The sequence below is a fragment of the Oncorhynchus mykiss genome, chromosome 1 (assembly GCF_057628025.1).
Source record: "Oncorhynchus mykiss isolate SJ-2025 chromosome 1, ASM5762802v1, whole genome shotgun sequence".
Taxonomy (NCBI): domain Eukaryota; kingdom Metazoa; phylum Chordata; class Actinopteri; order Salmoniformes; family Salmonidae; genus Oncorhynchus; species Oncorhynchus mykiss.
In genome coordinates, this window is record NC_143022.1 from 31,901,231 (window position 1) to 31,924,667 (window position 23,437).

At 41.2% G+C, this 23,437-nt stretch overlaps 1 protein-coding gene across 2 annotated transcripts in view; it reads right to left on the reverse strand.

Moving 5' to 3' along the window:
• Positions 1-23,437, reverse strand: part of plin1 (perilipin 1) — a 33,581-nt gene that overhangs the window by 8,401 nt on the left and 1,743 nt on the right. The window contains exons 4-8 of one of the 2 annotated variants that reach the window (XM_021598342.3): positions 23,165-23,247; positions 22,807-23,071; positions 17,489-17,676; positions 13,310-13,435; positions 12,541-12,735 (exon numbers count right to left, since the gene is read on the reverse strand). In XM_021598342.3, coding sequence (XP_021454017.2) covers positions 12,541-12,735; positions 13,310-13,435; positions 17,489-17,676; positions 22,807-23,071; positions 23,165-23,247 — 857 coding nt within the window. Of the gene's footprint in view, positions 1-12,540; positions 12,736-13,273; positions 13,436-17,488; positions 17,677-22,806; positions 23,072-23,164; positions 23,248-23,437 lie in introns of both variants that reach the window. The other variant, XM_021598341.3, reaches the window with a different exon arrangement.

Here is a 23,437-nt window from a genome sequence, read left to right on the forward strand (position 1 = left end):
TTGTTGGTGACGTGGACACCAAGGAACTTGAAACTCTCCACCTGTCGATGTTAATTACCTTCCCTAACTGTTCAGCCATCCTTTTCCTATAGTCCACAACCAGCTCCTTTGTCCTGCTCACATTGAAGGAAAGGTAGTTGTCCTGGCATCACACTGACAGATCTCGGACCTCCTCCCTATAGACTCATCATTGTTGGTGATCAGGCCTACCGCTGTTGTGTCGTCAGCAAACTAAATGGTGGTATTGGAGTCATGCCTGGCCACGCAGTCGTGGGTGAACAGGGAGTACAGGAGGGGACTAAGCACGCACCCCTGAGGGGCCTCAGTGTTGAGGATCAGCGTGGCAGATGTGTTGTTGCCTACCCTTACCACCTGGGGGTAGCCCATCAGGAAGTCCAGTATCCAGTTGCAGAGGGAGGTGTTTAGTCCCAGGGTCCTTAGCTTAGTGTTGAGCCGTGGGCTCTATGGTGTTGAACACTGACCTGTAGTTAATGAATATTATTTTCACATAGGTGTTCCTTTTGTCCATGTGGGAAAGGCCAGTTTGGAGCGCGATTGAGAATGTGTCATCTGTGGATCTGTTGGGGCGTTATGCGAGTTGGAGAGGCTCTAGGGTTTCCGGCATTATGGTGTTGATGTGAGCCATGACCAGCCTTCGAAAGCACTTAATGGCTACTGACGTGAGTGCTACTGGGCGATAATCATTTAGGCAGGTTACTTTCGCTTTCTTGGGCACAGGAACTACAGTAGTCTGTTTGAAACATGTAGGTATTACAGACTAGGTCAGGAAGAGGTTGAAAATGTCAGTGTAGACACTTGCCAGTTGGGCAGCGCATGCTTTGAGTACAGTCCTGGTTAGCCATCTGGCCCCGCGGCTTTGTGAATGTTGACCTGTTTTAAAAAGGTCTTTCTCACATTGGCTACGGAGAGTGAGACAACACAGTCATCTGGAACAACTGGTGCTCTCATGCATGCTTCAGTGTTGCTTGCCTCGAAGCGAGCGTAAAATGCATTTACCCATCTGGTAGGCTCGCGTCACTGGGCAGCTCCCTTCCTCTTATCTCACCATACATCTGCCAATAGTTTTTGAACTCAATCTGTAGGAGGTTTGATTGTGATTAAGTGGGGGTAAAACAACTGTGAGCATGGTTGACAGATGGATGTGTCTTGGTGGTGCAAAGGACACACCCAAATCAAACCACACCCCCAAGCCAGCTCACATTTCACTTCTGCCATGGCCGCCAGCATTTCTTGAGGAGCAAGCCAAAAACAAGGCTAAATCAGCAGGTGAAGTTCCACTTTAATACAGTGCCTTGCGAAAGTGCGGCCCCCTTGAACTTCGCGACCTTTTGCCACATTTCAGGCTTCAAACATAAAGATATACAACTGTATTTTTTTTGTGAAGAATCAACAACAAGTGGGACACAATCATGAAGTGGAATGACATTTATTGGATATTTCAAACTTTTTTAACAAATCAAAAACTGAAAAACTGGGCGTGCAAAATTATTCAGCCCCCTTAAGTTAATACTTTGTAGAGCCACCTTTTGCTGCGATTACAGCTGTAAGTCGCTTGGGGTATGCCTCTATCAGTTTTGCACATCGAGAGACTGAAATCTTTTCCCATTCCTCCTTGCAAAACAGCTCGAGCTCAGTGAGGTTGGATGGAGAGCATTTGTGAACAGCAGTTTTCAGTTCTTTCCACAGATTCTCGATTGGATTCAGGTCTGGACTTTGACTTGGCCATTCTAACACCTGGATATGTTTATTTTTGAACCATTCCATTGTAGATTTTGCTTTATGTTTTGGACCATTGTCTTGTTGGAAGACAAATCTCCGTCCCAGTCTCAGGTCTTTTGCAGACTCCATCAGGTTTTCTTCCAGAATGGTCCTGTATTTGGCTCCATCCATCTTCCCATCAATTTTAACCATCTTCCCTGTCCCTGCTGAAGAAAAGCAGTCCCAAACCATGATGCTGCCACCACCATGTTTGACAGTGGGGATGGTGTGTTCAGTGTGATGAGCTGTGTTGCTTTTACGCCAAACATAACGTTTTGCATTGTTGCCAAAAAGTTCAATTTTGGTTTCATCTGACCAGAGCACCTTCTTCCACATGTTTGGTGTGTCTCCCAGGTGGCTTGTGGCAAACTTTAAACAACACTTTTTATGGATATCTTTAAGAAATGGCTTTCTTCTTGCCACTCTTCCATAAAGGCCAGATTTGTGCAATATACGACTGATTGTTGTCCTATGGACAGAGTCTCCCACCTCAGCTGTAGATCTCTGCAGTTCATCCAGAGTGATCATGGGCCTCTTGGCTGCATCTCTGATCAGTCTTCTCCTTGTATGAGCTGAAAGTTTAGAGGGACGGCCAGGTCTTGGTAGATTTGCAGTGGTCTGATACTACTTCCATTTCAATATTATCGCTTGCACAGTGCTCCTTGGGATGTTTAAAGCTTGGGAAATATTTTTGTATCCAAATCCGGCTTTAAACTTCTTCACAACAGTATCTCGGACCTGCCTGGTGTGTTTCTTGTTCTTCATGATGCTCTCTGCGCTTTTAACGGACCTCTGAGACTATCACAGTGCAGGTGCATTTATACGGAGACTTGATTACACACAGGTGGATTGTATTTATCATCATTAGTCATTTAGGTCAACATTGGATCATTCAGAGATCCTCACTGAACTTCTGGAGAGAGTTTGCTGCACTGAAAGTAAAGGGGCTGAATAATTTTGCACGCCCAATTTTTCAGTTTTTGATATGTTAAAAAAGTTTGAAATATCCAATAAATGTCGTTCCACTTCATGATTGCGTCCCACTTGTTGTTGATTCTTCACAAAAAAATACAGTTTTATATCTTTATGTTTGAAGCCTGAAATGTGGCAAAAGGTCACAAAGTTCAAGGGGGCCGAATACTTTCGCAAGGCACTGTATAAATAATGCTGGTAGTTTGAATGAATCCAGCGTACAGTATACACACACACACACACACACACACACACACACACACAGTTGAAGTCAGAAGTTTAAATGTATTTGGCTAAGTTGTACGTAAACTCAGTTTTTCACAATTCCTGACATTTAATCCTAGTAAAAATTCTCTGTCTTACATCAGTTAGGATAACCAATTTATTTTAAGAATGGGAAATGTCAGAATAATAGGAGAGAGAATGATTTATTTAAGCTTTTATTTCACTCATCACATTCCCAGTGGGTCAGAAGTTTACAAACTCAATTAGTATTTGGTAGCATTTCCTTTAAATTGTTCAACTCGTGTCAAATGTTTTGGGTAGCCTTCCACAAGCTTCCCACAATGAGTTGGGTGAATTTTGGCCCATTCCTTCTGACAGAGCTGGTGTAACTGAGTGAGGTTTGTAGGCCTCCCTGCTCGCACACGATTTTTCAGTTCTGCCCACAAATGTTCTATGGGATTGAGGTCAGGGCATTGTGAATGCCACTCCAATACCTTTACTTTTTGTCCTTAAGCCATTTTGACACAACTTTGGAAGTATGTTTGGGGTCATTGTCAATTTGGAAGACCCATTTGTGACCAAGCTTAACATTCTGACTGATGTCTAGAGATGTTGCTTCAATATATCCACATAATGTTCCTGCCTCATGATGCCATCTATTTTTTGAAGTACCACAGTCCCTCCTGCAGCAAAGCACCCCCACAGCATGATGCTGCCACCCCCGTGCTTCACGGTTGGGATGGTGTTCTTCAGTTTGCAAGCATGCCCCTTTTTCCTCCAAACATAACAATGGTCATTATGGCCAAACGGTTCTATTTTTGTTTCATCAGATCAGAGGACATTTCTCCAAAAAGTACAATCTTCGTCAACATGTGCAGTTGCATACCGTAGTATGGCTTTTCTATGGCGGTTTTGGAGCAGTGGCTTTTTCCTTGCTGAGCGGCCTTTCAGGTTATGTCAAAATAGGACTCGTTTTACTGTGGATATAGATACTTTTGTACCTGTTTTCTCCAGCATTTTCACAAGGTCCTTTGCTGTTATTCTGAGATTGATTTTCACTTTTCGCACCAAAGTACATTCAGCTCTAGGAGACAGAATGCATCTCCTTCCTAAGCGGTATGACGGCTGCATGGTCCCATGGTGTTCATACTTGCGTACTATTCTTTGTACAGATTAACGTGGTACTTTCAGGCGTTTGTAAATTGCTCCCAAGGATGATCTGGACTTGGAGGTCTACAGATTTGGCTGATTTCTTTTGATTTTCCCATGATGTCAAGCAAAGAGGCACTGAGTTTGAAGGTAGGCCTTGAAATATATACACAGGTACACCTCCAATTGACCCAAATGATGTCAGGTAACCTATTATAAGCTTCTAAAGCCATGACATTTTCTGGATTTTTCCTAGCTATTTAAAAGACACAGTCAACTTAGTGCATGTTAACTTCTGACCCACTGGAATTGCGATACAGTGAATTATATGTGAAATAACCTGTCTGTAAACAATTAAATGTATAAATTACTTGTGTCATGCACAAAGTAGTTGTCCTAACAGACTTGCCAAAACTATAGTTTAACAATAAATTTGAGGAGTGGTTGAAAAACGAGTTTTAATGACTACAACCTAAGTGTATGTTAACTTCCAACTTCAACTGTGTATATAGTTATGTTTAGGCATGATAAAGATTTTTTATATAAACAAGATCATATTATTGTAGGAGTCTGTACCTATAGAATTGAAAACTAGTGGGGTGGGAAGAATGTTCACTGCTTACTGGACCATGGTGCTCCAAATAACATCCAAGTCCTGTTTGACAAGTTGCAAAAGGGAACCCTAAGGCATTAACGTTTTAAAGACCAATGATTGAGGTGCTTTACATTCATTTCCAGGGCAAAAAAAAATGTGACCCCCCCCCAAAAAGATCATGAGGGTGGAATTTATGAGTGAGTCTATACATGTACCATTGAGACAACATTGAGTTATCACCTTACTCCAGTACAGGAGCCATACAATGTAAAAAATAACTACCATCTAACCACTAGCTAGATGAACCTCTCAGCTACGAGGTTAGTGCATTCAAAAAATGATATTGTCAAATAATATTACTTTAATATAACCGACTAGGCAGAATTTTATTAAGCCTAATCTCAGATTGCAATCAAAATCCCCAAAATTGTAATGCTGTCCAACGTTAAGGCATTGTATGCCAACCTGTCCTACCATTGACTTTCAATCTCCCAATAAAAGGAGTTAAAACGGTTAGCAGGGGGTCTGGAAAGTGTGGTTAAGGCTAAGTGGGCCTTTTTGCTGCAGAAAAAACCTGAAGAAATGTGTTAATTGATAAAAATAAATGCCATCTATCCAATATCCCTTTGCCTGAATACTTCCCAGCAGAGTATTAAGGTCCCCTGCAGAGTTGTTCCTCAAGTGCAGTGGCTGCACACCCACTATGACCTTCCTATGCTGGTCAGGCAGTTAGACTGACACTGAGGGAGCTGGTAACCATAATCCTGCCCCCCTCTCTTTCTGCATCTAATGGGTGAAAAATCACTGTGCAGAGTAAATTCACTGCTAGTCAATTTACTTCGGTAACACTGGATGATTTCATTAAGTGTTCCAACTTGCACCGCTGAATAGCTAGCTTTTCACGTTGCGTAACTGATAAGAAGCTTCAGGAGGGAGGTTACGTGCTAGAAAGCAGAGTTCCTGGGTTTGAGCCTCAGCGTGAGCCTGAGGGTGAGCCGAATTAGGAGGAAGCGGTACTCGCTAAGCAAGCACAATTACAATCTTTACACTGGCAGTCCTTTTAGTCTAGCATAAATTGCCCAGCTCAGCATTTAACACCATGGTACCCACCAAACTCGTCATCAAGCTCGAGACCCTGGGTCTCGACCCTGCCCTGTGCAACTGGGTACTGGACTTCCTGACGGGCCGCCCCCAGGTGGTGAGGGTAGGTAACATCTCCACCCCGCTGATCCTCAACACTGGGGCCCCACAAGGATGCGTTCTGAGCCCTCTCCTGTACTCCCTGTTCACCCACGACTGCGTGGCCATGCACGCCTCCAACTCAATAATCAAGTTTGCGGACGACACTACAGTGATAGACTTGATTACCAACAATGGCGAGACGGCCTACAGGAAGGAGGTGAGGGCCCTTGGAGTGTGGTGTCAGGAAAATAACCTCACTCAATGTCAACAAAACAAAGACTTCAGGAAACAGCAGAGGGAGCACCCCCTATCCACATCGATGGGACAGTAGTGGAGAGGGTAGTAATTTAAGTTCCTCGGCGTACACATCACGGAAATACTGAATTGGTCCACCCACACAGACAGCGTTGTGAAGAAGGAACAGCAGCGCCTCTTCAACCTCAGGAGGCTGAAGAAATTCAGCTTGTCACCAAAAGCACTCAAACTTCTACAGATGCACAATCGAGAGCCACCTGTCGGGCTGTATCACCGCCTGGTACGGCAATTGCTCCGCCCACAACCGTAAGGCTCTCCAGAGGGTAGTGAGGTCTGCACAATGTATCACCGGGCGCAAACTACCTACCCTCCAGGACACCTACACCACCCAATGTCACAGGAAGTCCATAAAGATTGTCAAGGACAACAACCACCCGAGCCACTGCCTGTTCATCCCGCTATCGTTCAGAAGGTGAGGTCAGTACAGGTGCATCAAAGCAGGGACCGAGAGAATGAAAAACAGCTTCTATCTCAAGGCCATCAGACTGTTAAACAGCCACCACTAACATTGAGTGGCTGTGCCAACATACTGACTCAAGTCCAGCCACTTTAATCATGGAAATGTACGTAAAAAAATGAATCACTAGCCACTTTAAACAATGCCACTTAATATAATGTACATATCCTACATTACTCATCTCATATGTATATGCTGTACTCTATATCATCTAACGCATCTTTATGTAATACATGTATCATGTATCACTAGCCACTTTAAACTATGCCACTTTACTCTTCTCATATGTATATACTGTACTCGATACCATCTACTGCATCTCGCCTATGCCGTTCTGTATCATCACTCATTCATATACAGGGGGGCAAAAAAGTATTTAGTCAGCCACCAATTTAGCAAGTTCTCCCACTTAAAAAGACAAGGCCTGTAGGTACACTTCAACTAGGACAGACAAAATGAGAAAAAAAATCCAGAAAATCACATTGTAGGATTTTTAATGAATTTATTTGCAAATTATGGTGGAAAATAAGTATTTGGTCAATAACAAAAGTTTCTCAATAATTTGTTATATACCTTTTGTTGGCAATGACAGAGGTCAAACGTTTTCTGCAAGTCTTCACAAGGTTTTCACACACTGTGGCTTGTATTTTGGCCCATTCCTCCATGCAGATCTCCTCTAGAGCAGTGATGTTTTGGGGCTGTTGCTGGGCAACACGGACTCTCAACTCCCTCCAAAGATTTTCTATGGGGTTGAGATCTGGAGACTGGCTAGGCCACTTCACGACCTTGAAATGCTTCTTCCGAAGCCACTCCTTCGTTGCCCGGGCGGTGTGTTTGGGATCATTGTCATGCTGAAAGACCCAGCCACGTTTCATCTTCAATGCCCTTGCTGATGGAAGGAGGTTTTCACTCAAAATCTCACGATACATGACCCCATTCATTCTTTCCTTTACACAGATCAGTCGTTCTGGTCCCTTTAAAGAAAAACTGCCCCAAAGCATGATGTTTCCACCGCCATGCTTCACAGTAGGTATGGTGTTCTTTGGATGCAACTCAACATTCTTTGTCCTCCAAACACGACGAGTTGAGTTTTTACCAAAAAGTTGTATTTTGGTTTCATCTGACCATATGACATTCTCCCAATCTTCTTCTGGATCATCCAAATGCTCTCTAGCAAACTTCAGACGGGCCTGAACATGTACTGGCTTAAGCAGGGGGACACGTCTGGCACTGTAGGATTTGAGTCCCTGGCGGCGTAGTGTGTTACTGATGGTAGGCTTTGTTACTTTGGTTCCAGCTCTCTGCAGGTCATTCACTAGGTCCCCCCGTGTGGTTCTGGGATTTTTGCTCACCGTTCTTGTGATCATTTTGACCCCACGGGGTGAGATCTTGCGTGGAGACCCAGATCGAGGGAGATTATCAGTGGTCTTGTATGTCTTCCATTTCCTAATAATTGCTCCCACAGTTGATTTCTTCAAACCAAGCTGCTTACCTATTGCAGATTCAGTCTTCCCAGCCTGGTGCAGGTCTACAATTTTGTTTATGGTGTCCTTTGACAGATCTTTGGTCTTGGCCATAGTGGAGTTTGGAGTGTGACTGTTTGAGGTTGTGGACAGGTGTGTCTTTTATACTGATAACAAGTTCAAACAGGTGCCATTAATACAGGTAACGAGTGGAGGACAGAGGAGCCTCTTTAAAGAAGAAGTTAAAGGTCTGTGAGAGCCAGAAATCTTGCTTGTTTGTAGGTGACCAAATATTTATTTTCCACCATAATTTGCAAATAAATTCATTAACAATCCTACAATGTGATTTTCTGGATTTTTTCCCCTCATTGTCTGTCATCGTTAAAGTGTACCTATGATGAAAATTACAGGCCTCTTATCTTAAGTGGGAGAACTTGCACAATTGGTGGCTGACTAAATACTTTTTTGCTCCACTATCTGTATGTACATATTCTTTATCCCTTTACACTTGTGTGTATAAGGTAGTAGTTGTGGAATTGTTAGGTTAGATTACTTGTTGGTTATTAAAGCATTGTCAGAACTAGAAACACAAGCATTTCGCTACACTCGCATTAACATCTGTTAACCATGTGTATGTGACAAATAACATTTGATTTGATCAATCAAGATAAACAGAAAAGATTCTACTCGTTTGTGTTTCAGTTATTCTGTTTCTTGTTAAATAAATCTAAGCTCTTTCTTAGTCAGGTGACAGGAGATGGGTGCCTCTGGTCTGGAGCTGTCTGTCAGTGAGCGCTACACTGCTGTATTGTGACAGCTCTGTAAGCCATCTCTCTCTGCACAGGGTGATAATGAGGGCTTTCACAGAGGCAACCGAGCAAACAGCAGGGTCAGGCATCTGCCTGGTGGTACTGCACAGAGATCTGAGGAGATTACACACACATTTGCATGAACAGTCACGCACACACACACACACACACACACACACACACACCACCTAGATATAGATATCTGCAGAGAAGATTTGGAGTAACTCCCCAAATACAGGCTTGTAGTGTCATACCCAAGAAGACTCAAGGCAGTAATCGCAGCCCAAGGGGATTCAACAAAGGAATGAGTAAAGGCTCTGAATACTTGTGATACTTCCGGGGCGTTTTATTTAAAAAAATAGCAAAAAAAAACCATCTAAAAACCTGTTTTTGCTTTGCCAGTATGGGATAGTGTGTCTAGATTGATGCGGGATTTAAAAAAATAAATTTTAGAAAAAGGATGTAATGTAACAAAATGTGGAAAAAGTCAAGGGGTCTGAGTACTTTCCGAATGCACTTTATAAACTCAGCAAAAAAAGGGATGTCCTCGCACTGTCAACTGCGTTTATTTTCAGCAAACTTAACATGTGTAAATATTCCTATGAACATAAGTGTCACACTGACCATTATTTGAGTTATTTGTTTCTCTGTTTTGTTTGGTCAGGGTGTGGTATGAGTGGGCATTCTATATTGCATGTCTAGTTAGTCTGTTTTTATGTGTTTTGGCCCGATATGGTTCTCAATCAGTGATTGGGAACCATATTTAGGTAGCCTGTTTTGTATTGTGGTTTGTCGTTGTCTCTGATTGGGAACCATATTTAGGTAGCCTGTTTTGTATTGTGGTTCGTGGGTTATTGTCTATGTCATGTTGCACGTTAGCACAGTGTTTCGTTAGCAGTCATGTTCATCTTGTTTGTTTGTTTGGTGTACTTCGTGTTTTCCGTTTAATCATTAAAATATGCATTCACACCACGCTGCGCTTTGGTCTACTCCATATGACGATCGTGACAATAAGAGTCAACAACAGACAAACTGAACAATTTCCACAGACATGTGACAAACAGAAATGCAATAATGTGTCCCTGAACAAAGGGGGGGGTTCAAAATCAAAAGTAACAGTCAGTATCTGGTGTGGCCACCAACTGCATTAAGTACTGCAGTTCGGCTCCTCCTCATGGACTGCACCAGATTTGCCAGTTCTTGCTATGAGGTGTTATCAAACTCTTCTACCAAGGCACCTTCAAATCCCCAGACATTTCTGGGGGGAATGGCCCTAGCCCTCACCCTCCGATCCAACAGGTCCCCGACGTGCTCAATGGGATTGAGATCTGGGCTCTTCGCTGGCCATGGCAGAACACTGACATTCCTGTCTTGCAGGAAATCACGCACAGAACGAGCAGTATGGCTGGTGGCATTGTCATGCTGGAGGGTCATGTCAGGATGAGCCTGCAGGAAGGGTACCATGAGGGAGGAGGATGTTTTCCCTGTAAGATTTTCCCTGTAAGCGTTGAGATTGCCTGCAATGACAACAAGCTCAGTCCGATGATGCTGTGACACACAGCCCCAGACCATGACGGATCCTCCACTTCCAAATCGATCCCGCTCCAGAGTACAGGCCTCTGTATAACGCTCATTCATTCAACAATAAACGTGAAGCCGACCATCACCCCTGGTGAGACAAAACCGCAACTCGTCAGTGAAGAGCACTTTTTGCCAGTCCTGTCTGGTCCAGCGACGGTGGGTTTGTGCCCATAGGAGACGTTGTTGCCGGTGATGTCTGGTGAGGACCTGCTTACAACAGGCCTACAAGCTCTCAGTCCAGCCTCTCTCAGCCTATTGCGGACAGCCTGAGCACCGATGGAGGGATTGTGCGTTCCTGGTGTAACACGGGCAGTTATTGTTGCCATCCTGTACCTGTTCCCGCAGGTGTGATGTTCGGATGTACCAATCCTGTGCAGGTGTTGTTACACGTGGTCTGCCACTGCGAGGACGATCAGCTGTCTGTCCTGTCTCCCTGTAGCGCTGTCTTAGGCGTCTCACAGTACAGACATTGCAATTTATTGCCCTGCCCACATCTGCAGTCCTCATGCCTCCTTGCAGCATGCCTAAGGCACATTCACGCAGATGAGCAGGGACCCTGGGCATCTTTCTTTTGGTGTTTTTCAGAGCCAGTAGAAAGGCCTCTTTAGTGTCCTGTTTTCACAACTGTGACCTTAATTGCCTACTGTCTGTAAGCTGTTAGTGTCTTAACGACCGTTCCACAGTTGCATGTTCATTAATAGTTTCTGGTTCATTGAACAAGCATGGGAAACAGTGTTTAAACCCTTTACAGTGACGATCTGGGAAGTTATTTGGAGTTTTGCGAATTATCTTTGAAAGACAGGGTCCTGAATAGGGGACGTTTCTTTTTTTGCTGAGTTTACATATGTTTTTAGTTGTTTAAGTTTAAACATATTTTGGACATGTCGACATTTCTACTTAAAAATACCAAATATATCTATCTATATTTAGATTATTGTCCTGCTCCCAGTGTCTGGTGGAAAGCTGACTTAACCAGGTATTGTAGGATTTTGCCTGTGCCCAGCTCAATTTCCACTTCTTTTTTATTGTGTAAAACTCCCCAGTCCTTAACGTTTGCAAGCATACCCAAAACATAATGCAGACACCACTATTCTTGAATATGGAGAGTGGTACTCAGTAATGTGTTGCATTGAATTTGCCCCAAACATAACACTTTGTATTCTGGACAAGAAGTGAAATGTTTTGCCACAGATGTTGCAGTACTACTTTAGTGCCTTGTTGCAAACAGGATGCATGTTTTGGAATATATTTTATACTGTACAGGCTCCCTTCTTTTCACTCTGTCAACAATTAGGTTAGTATTGTGGAGTAACTACAATGTTGTCGATCCATCTTCAGTTCTCTTATCACAGCCATTAACTATTTTAAAGTAACCTGAAATCCCTGAGCAGTTTCCTTCTTCTCCGGCAACTGAGTTAGGAAGGACGTGTATTGATGCACCTTCCAAAGTGTAATTAACTTCACCAGGCTCAAAACGAATGTTCAATATCAGTTTTTTATATATTTACCCATCTACCAATAGTTGCCCAGTCCAGACAACCTATCATGTGACTTGTTAAGCAAACGTTTACTCCTGAACTTATTTAGGCTTGCCATAACAAAGGAGTTGAATTTTATTATTCCACTTTGACATTACGGGTTAGTGTGTGTAGGCCAGTGACAAAAAAACTAAAGGTGTGTGAATACTTTCTGAAGGCACTAATAAAAAAAATAAATCCACACACACACACACACACACACACACGTTTAAAATAAACATTTCATAATTTTTGGTGACAATGATTTAGCCCAATGCTAAATAGAGCATTCTAACCACTTCTTGATCTGATTACGTCCTACAGTACGTGATACAGCCCTCTCTGAAGAGCTGAGCTGATCACACATGGTTGGGGGATGGAGCAGCTCCCTCCTTTCCCCACATGAGGGGTTCAAGTGAAGGGTAAGCCAGACAGAATCAATGCATGTAAGGGCCAAATCAAATCAGGGGATGGCAGGGATGACGGAGTGACTCACCATAACATAATAGGAGATGCTGTTCACCACACGATCCCGGGCGCTGCCCACGGTCTCCAACAGGGCACCCAGCCCGTTCTTAGCCAAGCCAAAGGTGGTCTGAGGGGCACTCTTCACACTGGACACAACTGACATGTAGTTAATCTGCAGTTGATAACCAAGGCCACTCACCAGGCGCTGCAGCCCACCACCACTCTGAAACACAGGGACATGAATGTAATACAAGGTGAGTATCTGAACAATTCTTTACCATACAACACCACCACTTATGCACATGGTATGGCTCATTATACTCTGCTAACCAGGCAGCCTTTTCTGAGCAGCAAATCAACATAAAACAGTACAACATGTATTGTACATATGGGTATTGTCTTGGCTGTCTTCTAGGGTGAACCTAGAGGCCAGATTCTGTATGGTTTTGTAACAGCACTTCAGATTTCTTTATCCACGCCCTAAATTATACTTCAGTAGGGGGAGTCTCAGGGAATGTGAGCTGAATGTTAATAATGTACAGCATTTGATTACATTTTCTGAGAATACCATGAGGTACATCAAGGGTCGCATTGGGAGACTATTTTAGGCCTATTTGAGTGGGGCAGACATGACCACATCAATCTAAAGAAATACTGTAGCACAGTGGGAGAAAAGACTTCACAATAAAACATCCTCTAAATGACAATGAAATGACCTAAATTACTATTTAAAAAATGGTAATGTGCATTATGTTTGAGACCTGCTCTAAGGCTGGTATGATGTAAGGGTTCATAACCTTCTGAAACTCTGCTTCTGTCGCTTTGTCTCTCTGCTCCTCCCAACTGAAGAATCCCATCAATGAGCTCTGAAAGAACAGGCCCACTGTTTCCACAGCCTCAAGGTTCTTCATGGCATATTCAGTCTGGCAGGGAACAGTACATTTTCAAAGTCAATTTTAATCATCCATAACAACATATTTGCAAAAAGGTAATAAACAGTAATTGTAACGATTCTCGTCCTCCTCTTCTGAGGAGGAGTAGTAAGAAGGATCGGAGGACCAATACGCAGCGTGGTAAGTGTTCATTATATTTATTTAGAACACTAAATAATAAAACAAAGAGAATGAAATGAAACCGAAACAGTCCTGTACGGTGCATACATAAAACACAGAACAGAAAATAAACACCCACGAAATACAGGTGGAAAAAGGCTACCTAAGTATGATTCTCAGTGACAACTAATGACACCTGCCTCTGATTGAGAACCATACCAGGCCAAACTCAAAACACAACATAGAAAAATGAACATAGACAACCCACCCAACTCACGCCCTGACCATACTAAAACAAAGACATAAATAAAAGAACTAAGGTCAGAACGTGACAGTAATAAAAGTTACAGTAATAAAATGATACTCAGTTACAAGTAATTTTTTAGAAGCTTCTATATCATTATGAAAGAGGGTTCAATAAAATAACTTGCCTGGCACACTGTTCCAGTCAATTATTTATAATAGTTTGAGTAGTATCTAGAACTACTGTAAGCCTTATCAAACCCACAACTGTAACAATATCCTTTCAAAAGAGCTAAGCTTTTGCATTTATTGGCTGACGTCAGACACAAGGCCACTAAGTTGTATCGACTCAGACCACCATCTTATGTACAGCCATTCTCAAACGAATCTGGGTAAATCCATTTGAATTCAATCACTTTGACAGAAACCCTTTTGATTTGAACAAAACTTTCCATACATATTTACCCATTGTAGAATGTCAAAACATTCAAGAGATAAATGGTGCTCAAAGTTGACCAATTTGCATACCCCACCATACTATCAAACACCCATGTCTTTGTCACTGGAAAAGATAAGCGGTTGAGATTGATACAATTTGAAAGCATACAGACAGTATTGTCCATTTTAAAAAAATCATTTCCAGAACATTGCTTTTCATATATTTTTTTTTTGTTGTTATATCCTACAGTTTACTTGCCGTTAGTCAGCACCTCTAGCAACTTCTTTGTGTGCTTTAGCTCATTCTTTTTATTAAACTTTCAAATGGTACCACAGAGATGGTTGGAGATCCACACAGAGAATGTTGACTTGAATGGGAATATCGGTTTTAAATTATACTGTCAATCCTCTATAGGAAACCTATTGAAACCATAGAAATATAGAATAGATAAACATTTAAGTTGACATTCAACTGTGGGTGGACCGGCATCAATCTTTGTGGTAGTAAATAGAAGATGTAAATAGAAAATGTAAATTCAAATTAAATTGCAATGGTGTAACAGCTAAATTGCTGTGGTCTGAAGGCATAGATAGGTTCATTATATTTCTGTGATTGAAATGATACCCACCCTGTATTCAAGAGCATGTTGCTTCTCAACCGATTGGCGGGCACAACACAAAAACCTCAGATGTCAAATAGAGTATAACCTACAACTTTTGCGAATATGAAAATGGACAAAAACATGTTTTTTAAAAAAAGTTTAATTTGTATTCAAACCCTGTTTGTAAGACATCAAACTCAACCGTTTATCTTTTACAGCGATGACATGGATGTCTCATAATATGGTTGGTATACAAAATGGGTCAACTTTGAATCTCTCTCTCTCTCTTTTTTTAGGTCGATATTTTTTATAAACGATATTTCTTAGGAACTTGTTTTCAGTTCCTACCGCTTACACTGGATGTCACCAGTCTTTGGAATTTGGTTGAGGTTATTCATTTGTGCAATGAAGAAGTAGGGCGACCTAGGAACTGCATAATACTGTTGAGAGTTGCGCAAGACTTCAAAAGTAGCTTGGTTGTTGTGTTCCCTTATTGAACACAGATAGACCCGTCTTCAATTTGATCGATTATTAATGTTTAAAAATACCTAAAGTTGTATTACAAAAGTAGTTTGAAATATTTTGGCAAAGTTTATAGGCAACTTTTGAAATATTTTGTAGTGACAATTGCACATTCAAACGCGCAAAATAAATTCACATTTTTGATATATATGGACGGAATTCATCGAACAAAAAGGACCAATTGTGATGTTTATGGGACATACTGGAGTGCCAACAAAAGAAGCTCGTCAAAGGTAAGGCATGTTTTATATTTTATTTCTGCATTTTGGGGCAGCAGGGTAGCCTAGTGGTTAGAGCGTTGGACTAATAACCAAAAAGGTTGCCAGTTCATGTACCCGAGCTGACAAGGTACAAATCTGTTGTTCTGCCCCTGAACAGACAGTTAGCCTAGGAACAGTGGGTTATCATTGAAAATAAGAATTTGTTCTTAACTGACTTGCCTAGTTAAATAAAGGTATAATTTTAAAAAATTGTGTAGCGCCTGCAGGGTTGAAATATGCTACCCTCTTTGTTTAATGTTGTGCTATCATCAGATAATAGCTTCTTATGCTTTCACCGAAAAGCCTTTTTAAAATCTGACATGTTGGCTGGATTCACAACGATTGTAGCTTTAATTGAGTATCTTACATGTGTGATTTAATGAAAGTTAGATTTTATATAAATTTGCCGCGCTGCATTTTCCCTGGTTTTTGGCCAAGTGGGACACAAGCGTCCCCTATACCATATGAAGCTAAGAGAGCAAACTGAATGATAATTCATAGCGAATGCTATCTAGCTATGGGATACTCCTCTCTCAAGTAAAGTCTTCCTTTGTAATGTTCCTGAGATCTGTGTTTCGTCATGTGAGTTGAGATGGGTGTGTCTTGGCTATGAATTATACTAAGAACTGTTTTGTAAGGACTCTCAGAGAATTCATTTATAGACACTGAATTGATCGGAGAGTCACAGGGCTATGGTAAATCTCATATAATTAAATATGGACTTTATGACATAACTCTGACTTGTGTGTGGTTTGCTCTCATGATTTGGTAATACAGGAAATTTCCACGACACTGGCCAGGTGAACGTTATGATCCTCTATTGATGTCAACTGTTAAAGCCACTATATTTAATGTAGATTAAGGGGAAGTGGCAGGTTAAATAATACCTTTAAGCCATGAGACAATTGAAACATGGATCCTGTATGTGTGCCATTCAGACGGTGAATGGGCAAGACAAAAGATTTAAGTGCCTTTGACCGGGGTATGGTAGGATGTGCAAGGCACACCGGTTTGAGTATGTCAAGAATAGCAACACTGCTTGGTTTCCTGTGTTTATCAAGAATGGTCCACCACCCAAAGGACATCCAACTAACTTGACAACTTTTGGAAGCATTAGTCAACATGGGACAGTATCCCTGTGGAACACTATCGACAACTTGTAGAGTCCATGCCCTGACAAATTTAGACTGTTGAGGGAAAAACGGATTGCAACCCAATATTAGGAAGGTGATCCTAATGTTTTGTACACTCAGTGTACCTCTGGCTGTCTGTCTCTCCTTGGGTCTCTCTTCAATGCTTATTTCAGCTGGGATTTCAACTGCCATACTCCAGTAACCCCTGCTGTTATCGAGAACTACTGTAATTGATGTGATTCCCAGAGAGGGATTTGGAATGAATTATGGCTTTAGACTGTGTGTGACATAACCTCCCAGAGAGAGTACGCATTTACTCTAGTAATAACCCAAATAATTATACCTAATTTCATAAATGAACACACATCAAGTAATTCACATGTCAAAATGATGGATAGAATTGTGTCAGTCTTTCGGTCATAAATAAATAAATGATACGCTGGCTGTAAGTAATAGGAATATATTTCATATGAGTCTTTCCACAGGCATGCTCTTCCCTCTCCGTGATGACCTCAACAACAACTCTACGTTAGGCTAACAGGAGGTCAAAATTCACACATTTTCCCTTATTTGTACTGACCATAGTACCTAATTGGGCTGCCAAATTTGATTTTGATTGGCCAATTCCACTGTATCCCATCAGCGAAAATGTGATGTTTTAATTTAATTTCCTCACAATTATTTACAGTGTCTGGGGCCGAGACTAAACAGACAGCTGGCTCTTACCAGTGGAGACACACCGGAGATGTGTGTGACCAGGTCCTGACCTTGACTCTTGGCGTGTTGGAGCGTTGCGGTTGTCTGATTGTAGGCACGTCGACACACTGTGCTGGCCAGAGCCCCAAGCCTCCTGTAGCTGGGCGGAAGGCCAGGAGCACTGACACCTGACTCCTGCTCCCACAAAGCAGCAGACTCTGGGGGACAGATAAAGAGCACACAACGGCTGGACAAATGGATACAAAATGTCTCTTTTTTTTACTCAACAACCTAACTCAAAGCATCACATATCATCATTAGCTGACCACTCCTGATGAAGGACAAATAGGATGGACCCTCACTAAGAAAAAGCTAACAAACTTGTAAGAACTTCTAGATTCAAAACTTCTATAGCTGTTTCATAAATCCTGTATCATATTTACTGACAATGTTACAGTTCATTACTTGTGAGCAGAAGGTCACTCTTTGAGTGACTATGTCTTATGTCCATGAGTTCCGAAGAAGGTACGTGCGTTCAGAAAGTAGTCACACATCTTGACTTTTTCCACATTTTGTTGTGTTACAGCCTGAATTTAAAATTAGTTAAATTTAGATTTGTCACTGACCTGTGGAATTGTTTGACATTTTTACAAAATAATAAAAAATGGAAGTCTGTAATGGTCGAGTCAAAATGTATTCAACCCCTTTTTTTACAGCAAGCCTAAATAAGTTCAGGATGAAAAATGTGCTTAACAAGTCACATAATAAGTTGCATGGACTCCCGTGTGCAATGGTGTTTAATATGATTTTTTAAATGACTATGTCATTTCTGTACACCACACATACAATAACCGAGTGTGCAAATGCCAAGAGTGTGCAAAGCTGTCATCAAGGCAAAGGGTGGATATTTTGAAGAACCTCAAATATGTTTTTGATTTGTTTAGCACTTGTTTGGTTACTACATGATTCCATATGTTTTGTTTCTTTGTTTTGGTCTTCACTATTATTCTACAATGTAGAAAATAGTCAAAAGAAAAGAAAAACCCTGGAATGAGTAGGTGTCCAAACCTTTGGTCTTGTTGTAGGGAAAACACTTCTGGTCTTACTGTGTGGAATGGGGATGTATCATTCTGTAGTTGGTCACTAGCTAGCACATTTGGGTCCTTGGAAGTGGTGGGAATGTTTGTTTTTGGTTTCACATTGGTTGTGGGAACAAAGCCATAAGCTTCCTGACCAGTAAAACTGAAGTTTTTTAAAATTAATATTCTGAGAACATTTGGCCTGTTTTGGAAACAATTATTTTTAGGTTGCAGGGAGGTTCTGAGAATGTTTTATTCTGGTTCTGATAAGGTTTCCCCTAGAGGTTTTATTAACACTGAGAACATAAATTATAGGTCATTTGGAGGTTAGTGAATAACTTCATTAAAGCTTTTACTGAATGTTTCAATAATACTTTTAATAACACTGCTACCTTATTTTAAAATGACATTCTTAGAATGTTCTCTGAGCTTTCCTAAAGTTCCTGCGGTTTTTTATGGAAAGTTTGAGAATTTAGAGCTTATTGATGTTACTGTGCACAATAAAAAATTCTGAATATTTCCAATAACTGACAAAATAGTTATTATACAGTCTCTGAACGTTCTGAAAACATTGCTTAATAGGGCACACCTGTCGTCAACTTCCGGTGAAATTGGAGGGCGCTCATTTCAAATAAATAATCATACAAATTGTGGATATTAAACATTTAGGTACATACAAGTGTCGTATATGTCGGTTAAAAGCTTAAAGTCTTTTTAATCTAACTGCATTTTCCCATTTATAATAGGCTTTACAGCGAAAGCATGCCATTCGATTGTTTGAGGATGGCGCCCCACATCAACATATATTTCAATCAGCACAGATTTCACAAAAATCACAAATGGTGATTAAAATATTCACTTTTTGAAAATCTTCTGATTTGCAATCCAAAGGATCCCAGCTACAACATGCATGGCAGTTTTTTTTAGAAAAAATCCTTCTTTATATCCCAAAAGTCTATTTAGTTGGCGTCATCGATTTGAGTAATCCACTCGTTCAACATGCAGAGAAAGGAATCCAAAAGGCTACCTCTAAACTTGTGTTGAAAAGTCAAAAATAAGTTTCTATTTAATGCTTAGGTACCCTAAAATGTAATTAAACTATCATTTCTCATGCGGAGAGAAATATGTTCAACAGGAAAGCAAAATTAGCAGAGACTGATTTCCAACTCTGACTCCCAGCACTAAAACTCAAAATTCTTCCTCGTTTGGGAAGAAACAAGACTGAAACCTTGAACAAAGACTGTTAACATCTAGTGAAAGCCATAGGAATTGCAATCTGGGAGCTGGATTTGGATATGACCCTATACATTCCATTGGAAGAGCATGGGCTCTCAAAAAAACCCAATTCCGTTTGTTTTATCTTTAGATTTTCTCCGACCATATCTATTGTGTTATAGTCTCATACAATATTTTAACATTTCTACAATCTTCAGTGTTTTCTATCCAATGGTACCAATTATATGCATATCATGGCTTCTGTGCCTGAGTAACAGGCACTTTACTTTGGGTGCGTCAGTCAGACAGGAAGTGGAGAAAAAAAGACCCTAGCCTGAAGAAGCTTTAGATCTCAAAGGTATCTAAATGTAATCTTCGTAATCCCCAAAAGTAATTATTTGTCATGAGAGGGACAAAAACAATAACTAGTAATGCTGCACACTCCAAGAAAAGGTTACCATCTAACCTTTCTGGTAAAAAAAAGTTATATTGCTGAGGTGTAGTCACTTTCTTTTGAGGACAATACAAATGTATAAAATGTTACATTTTTATCATAATGTATTTCCTAGTCAACAAAATTGTGTAAATTAGGCTTGAAATTACTATTTTTCAAAATATTGTATAGTCAATTTATACAATAAGATTTCACCTTCCTTATAAAACTCTAAAATGCATATCTGTACATTTAGTGTTAGAGAAAATTTACATATTTCCTAAAGGTCTTTCCTAAACAAAACGTTTGTCCTGTCCTGTCCCCCCCTCCGCTGTGAACGGCTTAGAGCACTAGCTTGTCTTCCAGAACTCAATAGGAACTCGCCTTTCATCTCATATCAATCTTGTCCGTCTATGACAAACAGAAAGGTTTAAAATTCTTTTAGATTAGCTATAAAATTTCTCAAAAAATTTGCTACAGTGAGAAAAACCACTCTCCCCTGCTACGTTACGATGTAAGGATTACAGCCACATGTTTTGTTAGTGCCTTTATAAAAGGCAGATGAGACATACTCCTGTGCCCATGAGAGTCAGGGTGTCATGCTCGTCATAAGGATCGGACCAAGGCGCATTCGTGGTATGTATACATTCTCTTTTTAATTAATGAACAAAAATAACCAAACAAAACGTGAAGTATACAAACTAGTGCTTACAGGCAACTCAACATGGACAAGATCCCACAACTAACAATGGGGAAACTGGCTACCTAAATATGATACCCCCCAATCAGAGACAACGATAAACAGCCTTCTCTGATTGGGAACCATATCAGGCCAACATAGACATACAAAAACCCTAGACATACAACAACTAAAGTACCCACCCTAGTCACACCCTGACCTAACCAAAATATATAGAAAAACAGAGAATCTAAGGTCAGGGCGTGACACAGGGCTACTGCTCAATGCAAGCTATTTTGATCTACGGTGTCCAAAGATCGATTTATAAGCAAAAATGTTAGTGGGCAACCAGTACAAGAAGCTCGCTGGTCCCCGAAACAGGGAAATTTACATGGAAGAGGTTAAGAGAACCAGGTGGGAACTTGTGTGTAATGTTCAGTGGAAGTACTGAAATTCCCAAATAAGAATTGTTTCTTAACACCAGCCTTCTAATCATCAGAGCAGCACAGCATGTTCTCTGTACAGAGCATCTAAGAGATGGCTCACCTCAGAGAGCCTATATACCACACACTGTGTGAGTGGTGGGCGTGGGATGGATGTAGTGAGGGTTGATTAACTTTGGTCAGACAGGGCCAACTGCTTATCCTGCCTGCCTATCTGAGGACGGGATCACCTGTACTCCCAGAGCAGGAGGATTAGTCTGGAGAACACCCGAGTGACTTGTCTGGCCAGACAGGGCCACAGGTGGAACCGATAATACCACTTATATAAAATGGGGTTCATTGACTTAATAATGACACTTGCAGACCGGCAGAAGTGCCTATACATTGTGCCCCCTCGCACAGTATAAAAGCAAATAATAGATTGTTCAACAGCCCGAGTCAAACTCAAGAGCCCATTCAATCTGGCAGGCAGGGGGTTTGAGTAAAAGATTATTAGAATAATCTCAATTGACATTGAAATAACTAAAACCAAATTGAAACTGTAGAAATGATAATGGTTCTACATTTATAGTCTCTTCACTCTGTCCAGCTTGCTGAAGGTTCCGTTTGGCTCAGTTGGTAGAGCATGACCCTTGCAATGGCAGTGTTGTGAGTTCAATTCCTATGGGAGACCAGTATAAAAAACGAATATGTTTATGGACTGTAAGTGTCACTGGATAAGAGTGTCTGACAAATAATGTAAAATGCTAACACTGATCAAATTCCAAAAGCGATGGATATGGGACAATTTTCTACACATTGACTGCGAAGAAATATAATACATTTTAATTGCTTCCCTCCAGACCTCGGGGAAGACAGAATGCTACCCGCAGGGGAAATTAGTTTGACACCCCGGTTCTACAGGTATGGTATGGGGATTCTTTATAGATTTCCTTATGGTCTGGCACCTTCTCTAACATCCAGATAGGGTTCCATTTGGCAAGCCAAGTATGTATTTGGCTAATTTAGTTGAATATAATATATTTCCCTTAGATTGTAACAGACTGACTCATGTATGAGTCATCATGTGGAGGGTGAAGAGGTTGTGTCTAGTGCAAGTGCTAGAGAACATCTCATCTTCAGGCATTGCTTAGAGATGTTATCACTTTATCTCACTTGTCTAAATCATGCTGTTATGTTCTTTCTGTTATGTTCTTTCTGTGTCCTAAAACAAAACATCTCCTATCACCAGTCATCTACTACAGCTTGCCTGCTGTAACCATGAAACCATAGCGATCCACTGTTTTGTTTCTCAATTGTAGGTTGCCACCTTGTGGTGAAAGTTGAAATGGCTACAGTATACTGTTCAAAATGGGTCAGTGCGATCCGGGATCTTTGGGACGTCCCTCAACGGATAGCAACGACCCTTGTAAATGTTTAGCTGTCATACTCCCATGCCATATCCTTATCTGAACTAACTCAACACATTAAGAAGAAAAAAGATTACGTTTGAAGTATACCATTCTCCTCAGAGGATCCAGGCAGAACATAGTTGACCAGACTCTCAGCCAGGGTCAGTGCAGTGTCTGCTCCCTCCCCTGCAAGGTGGACAGGCTTGCTGTTCAGGACGTAGCTAAAGCCATCACTGAAGGCACTCCTGGTCAACTGGAGCCAACTGGATGCCATGCTGACCACCCTGTCTGAGGTGCCAGCGATGGGGCTGGCGATGCCCTCCTTAGCTGTCTGCACTGTAGATGTGACTGCATCCACTATGCCAGACGCCAGCTGTGTGAAACAGAGGAAAAAGACAGGTTTTAGGGGCAGAAGTCATGCTGTGTAACAAGCATTTTAAATTGACTCAGAAAATAGCTTCCTTGCCTTCTCAGGGGGATACTGCAGAGCTGGGATCTTTTCCTCCAGATGATCCAGCCCTTTACAGGCCAGATTGTTGGCAGCAACAACTAGAGACAATATATTGAGTTTAGAGAAGGTAATGATGTGTTTTACACTGCCGATAACCTCTGAGTATTGAAGACATTGAAAGATGTTCTCTACTCTGTGAAATTATTTAATCACAAATAATACGTTATTAAACATCTCCAGGAGCTAGATAGCAAAAATGCAGATGAGATCATTGTCATTTTGGCATTG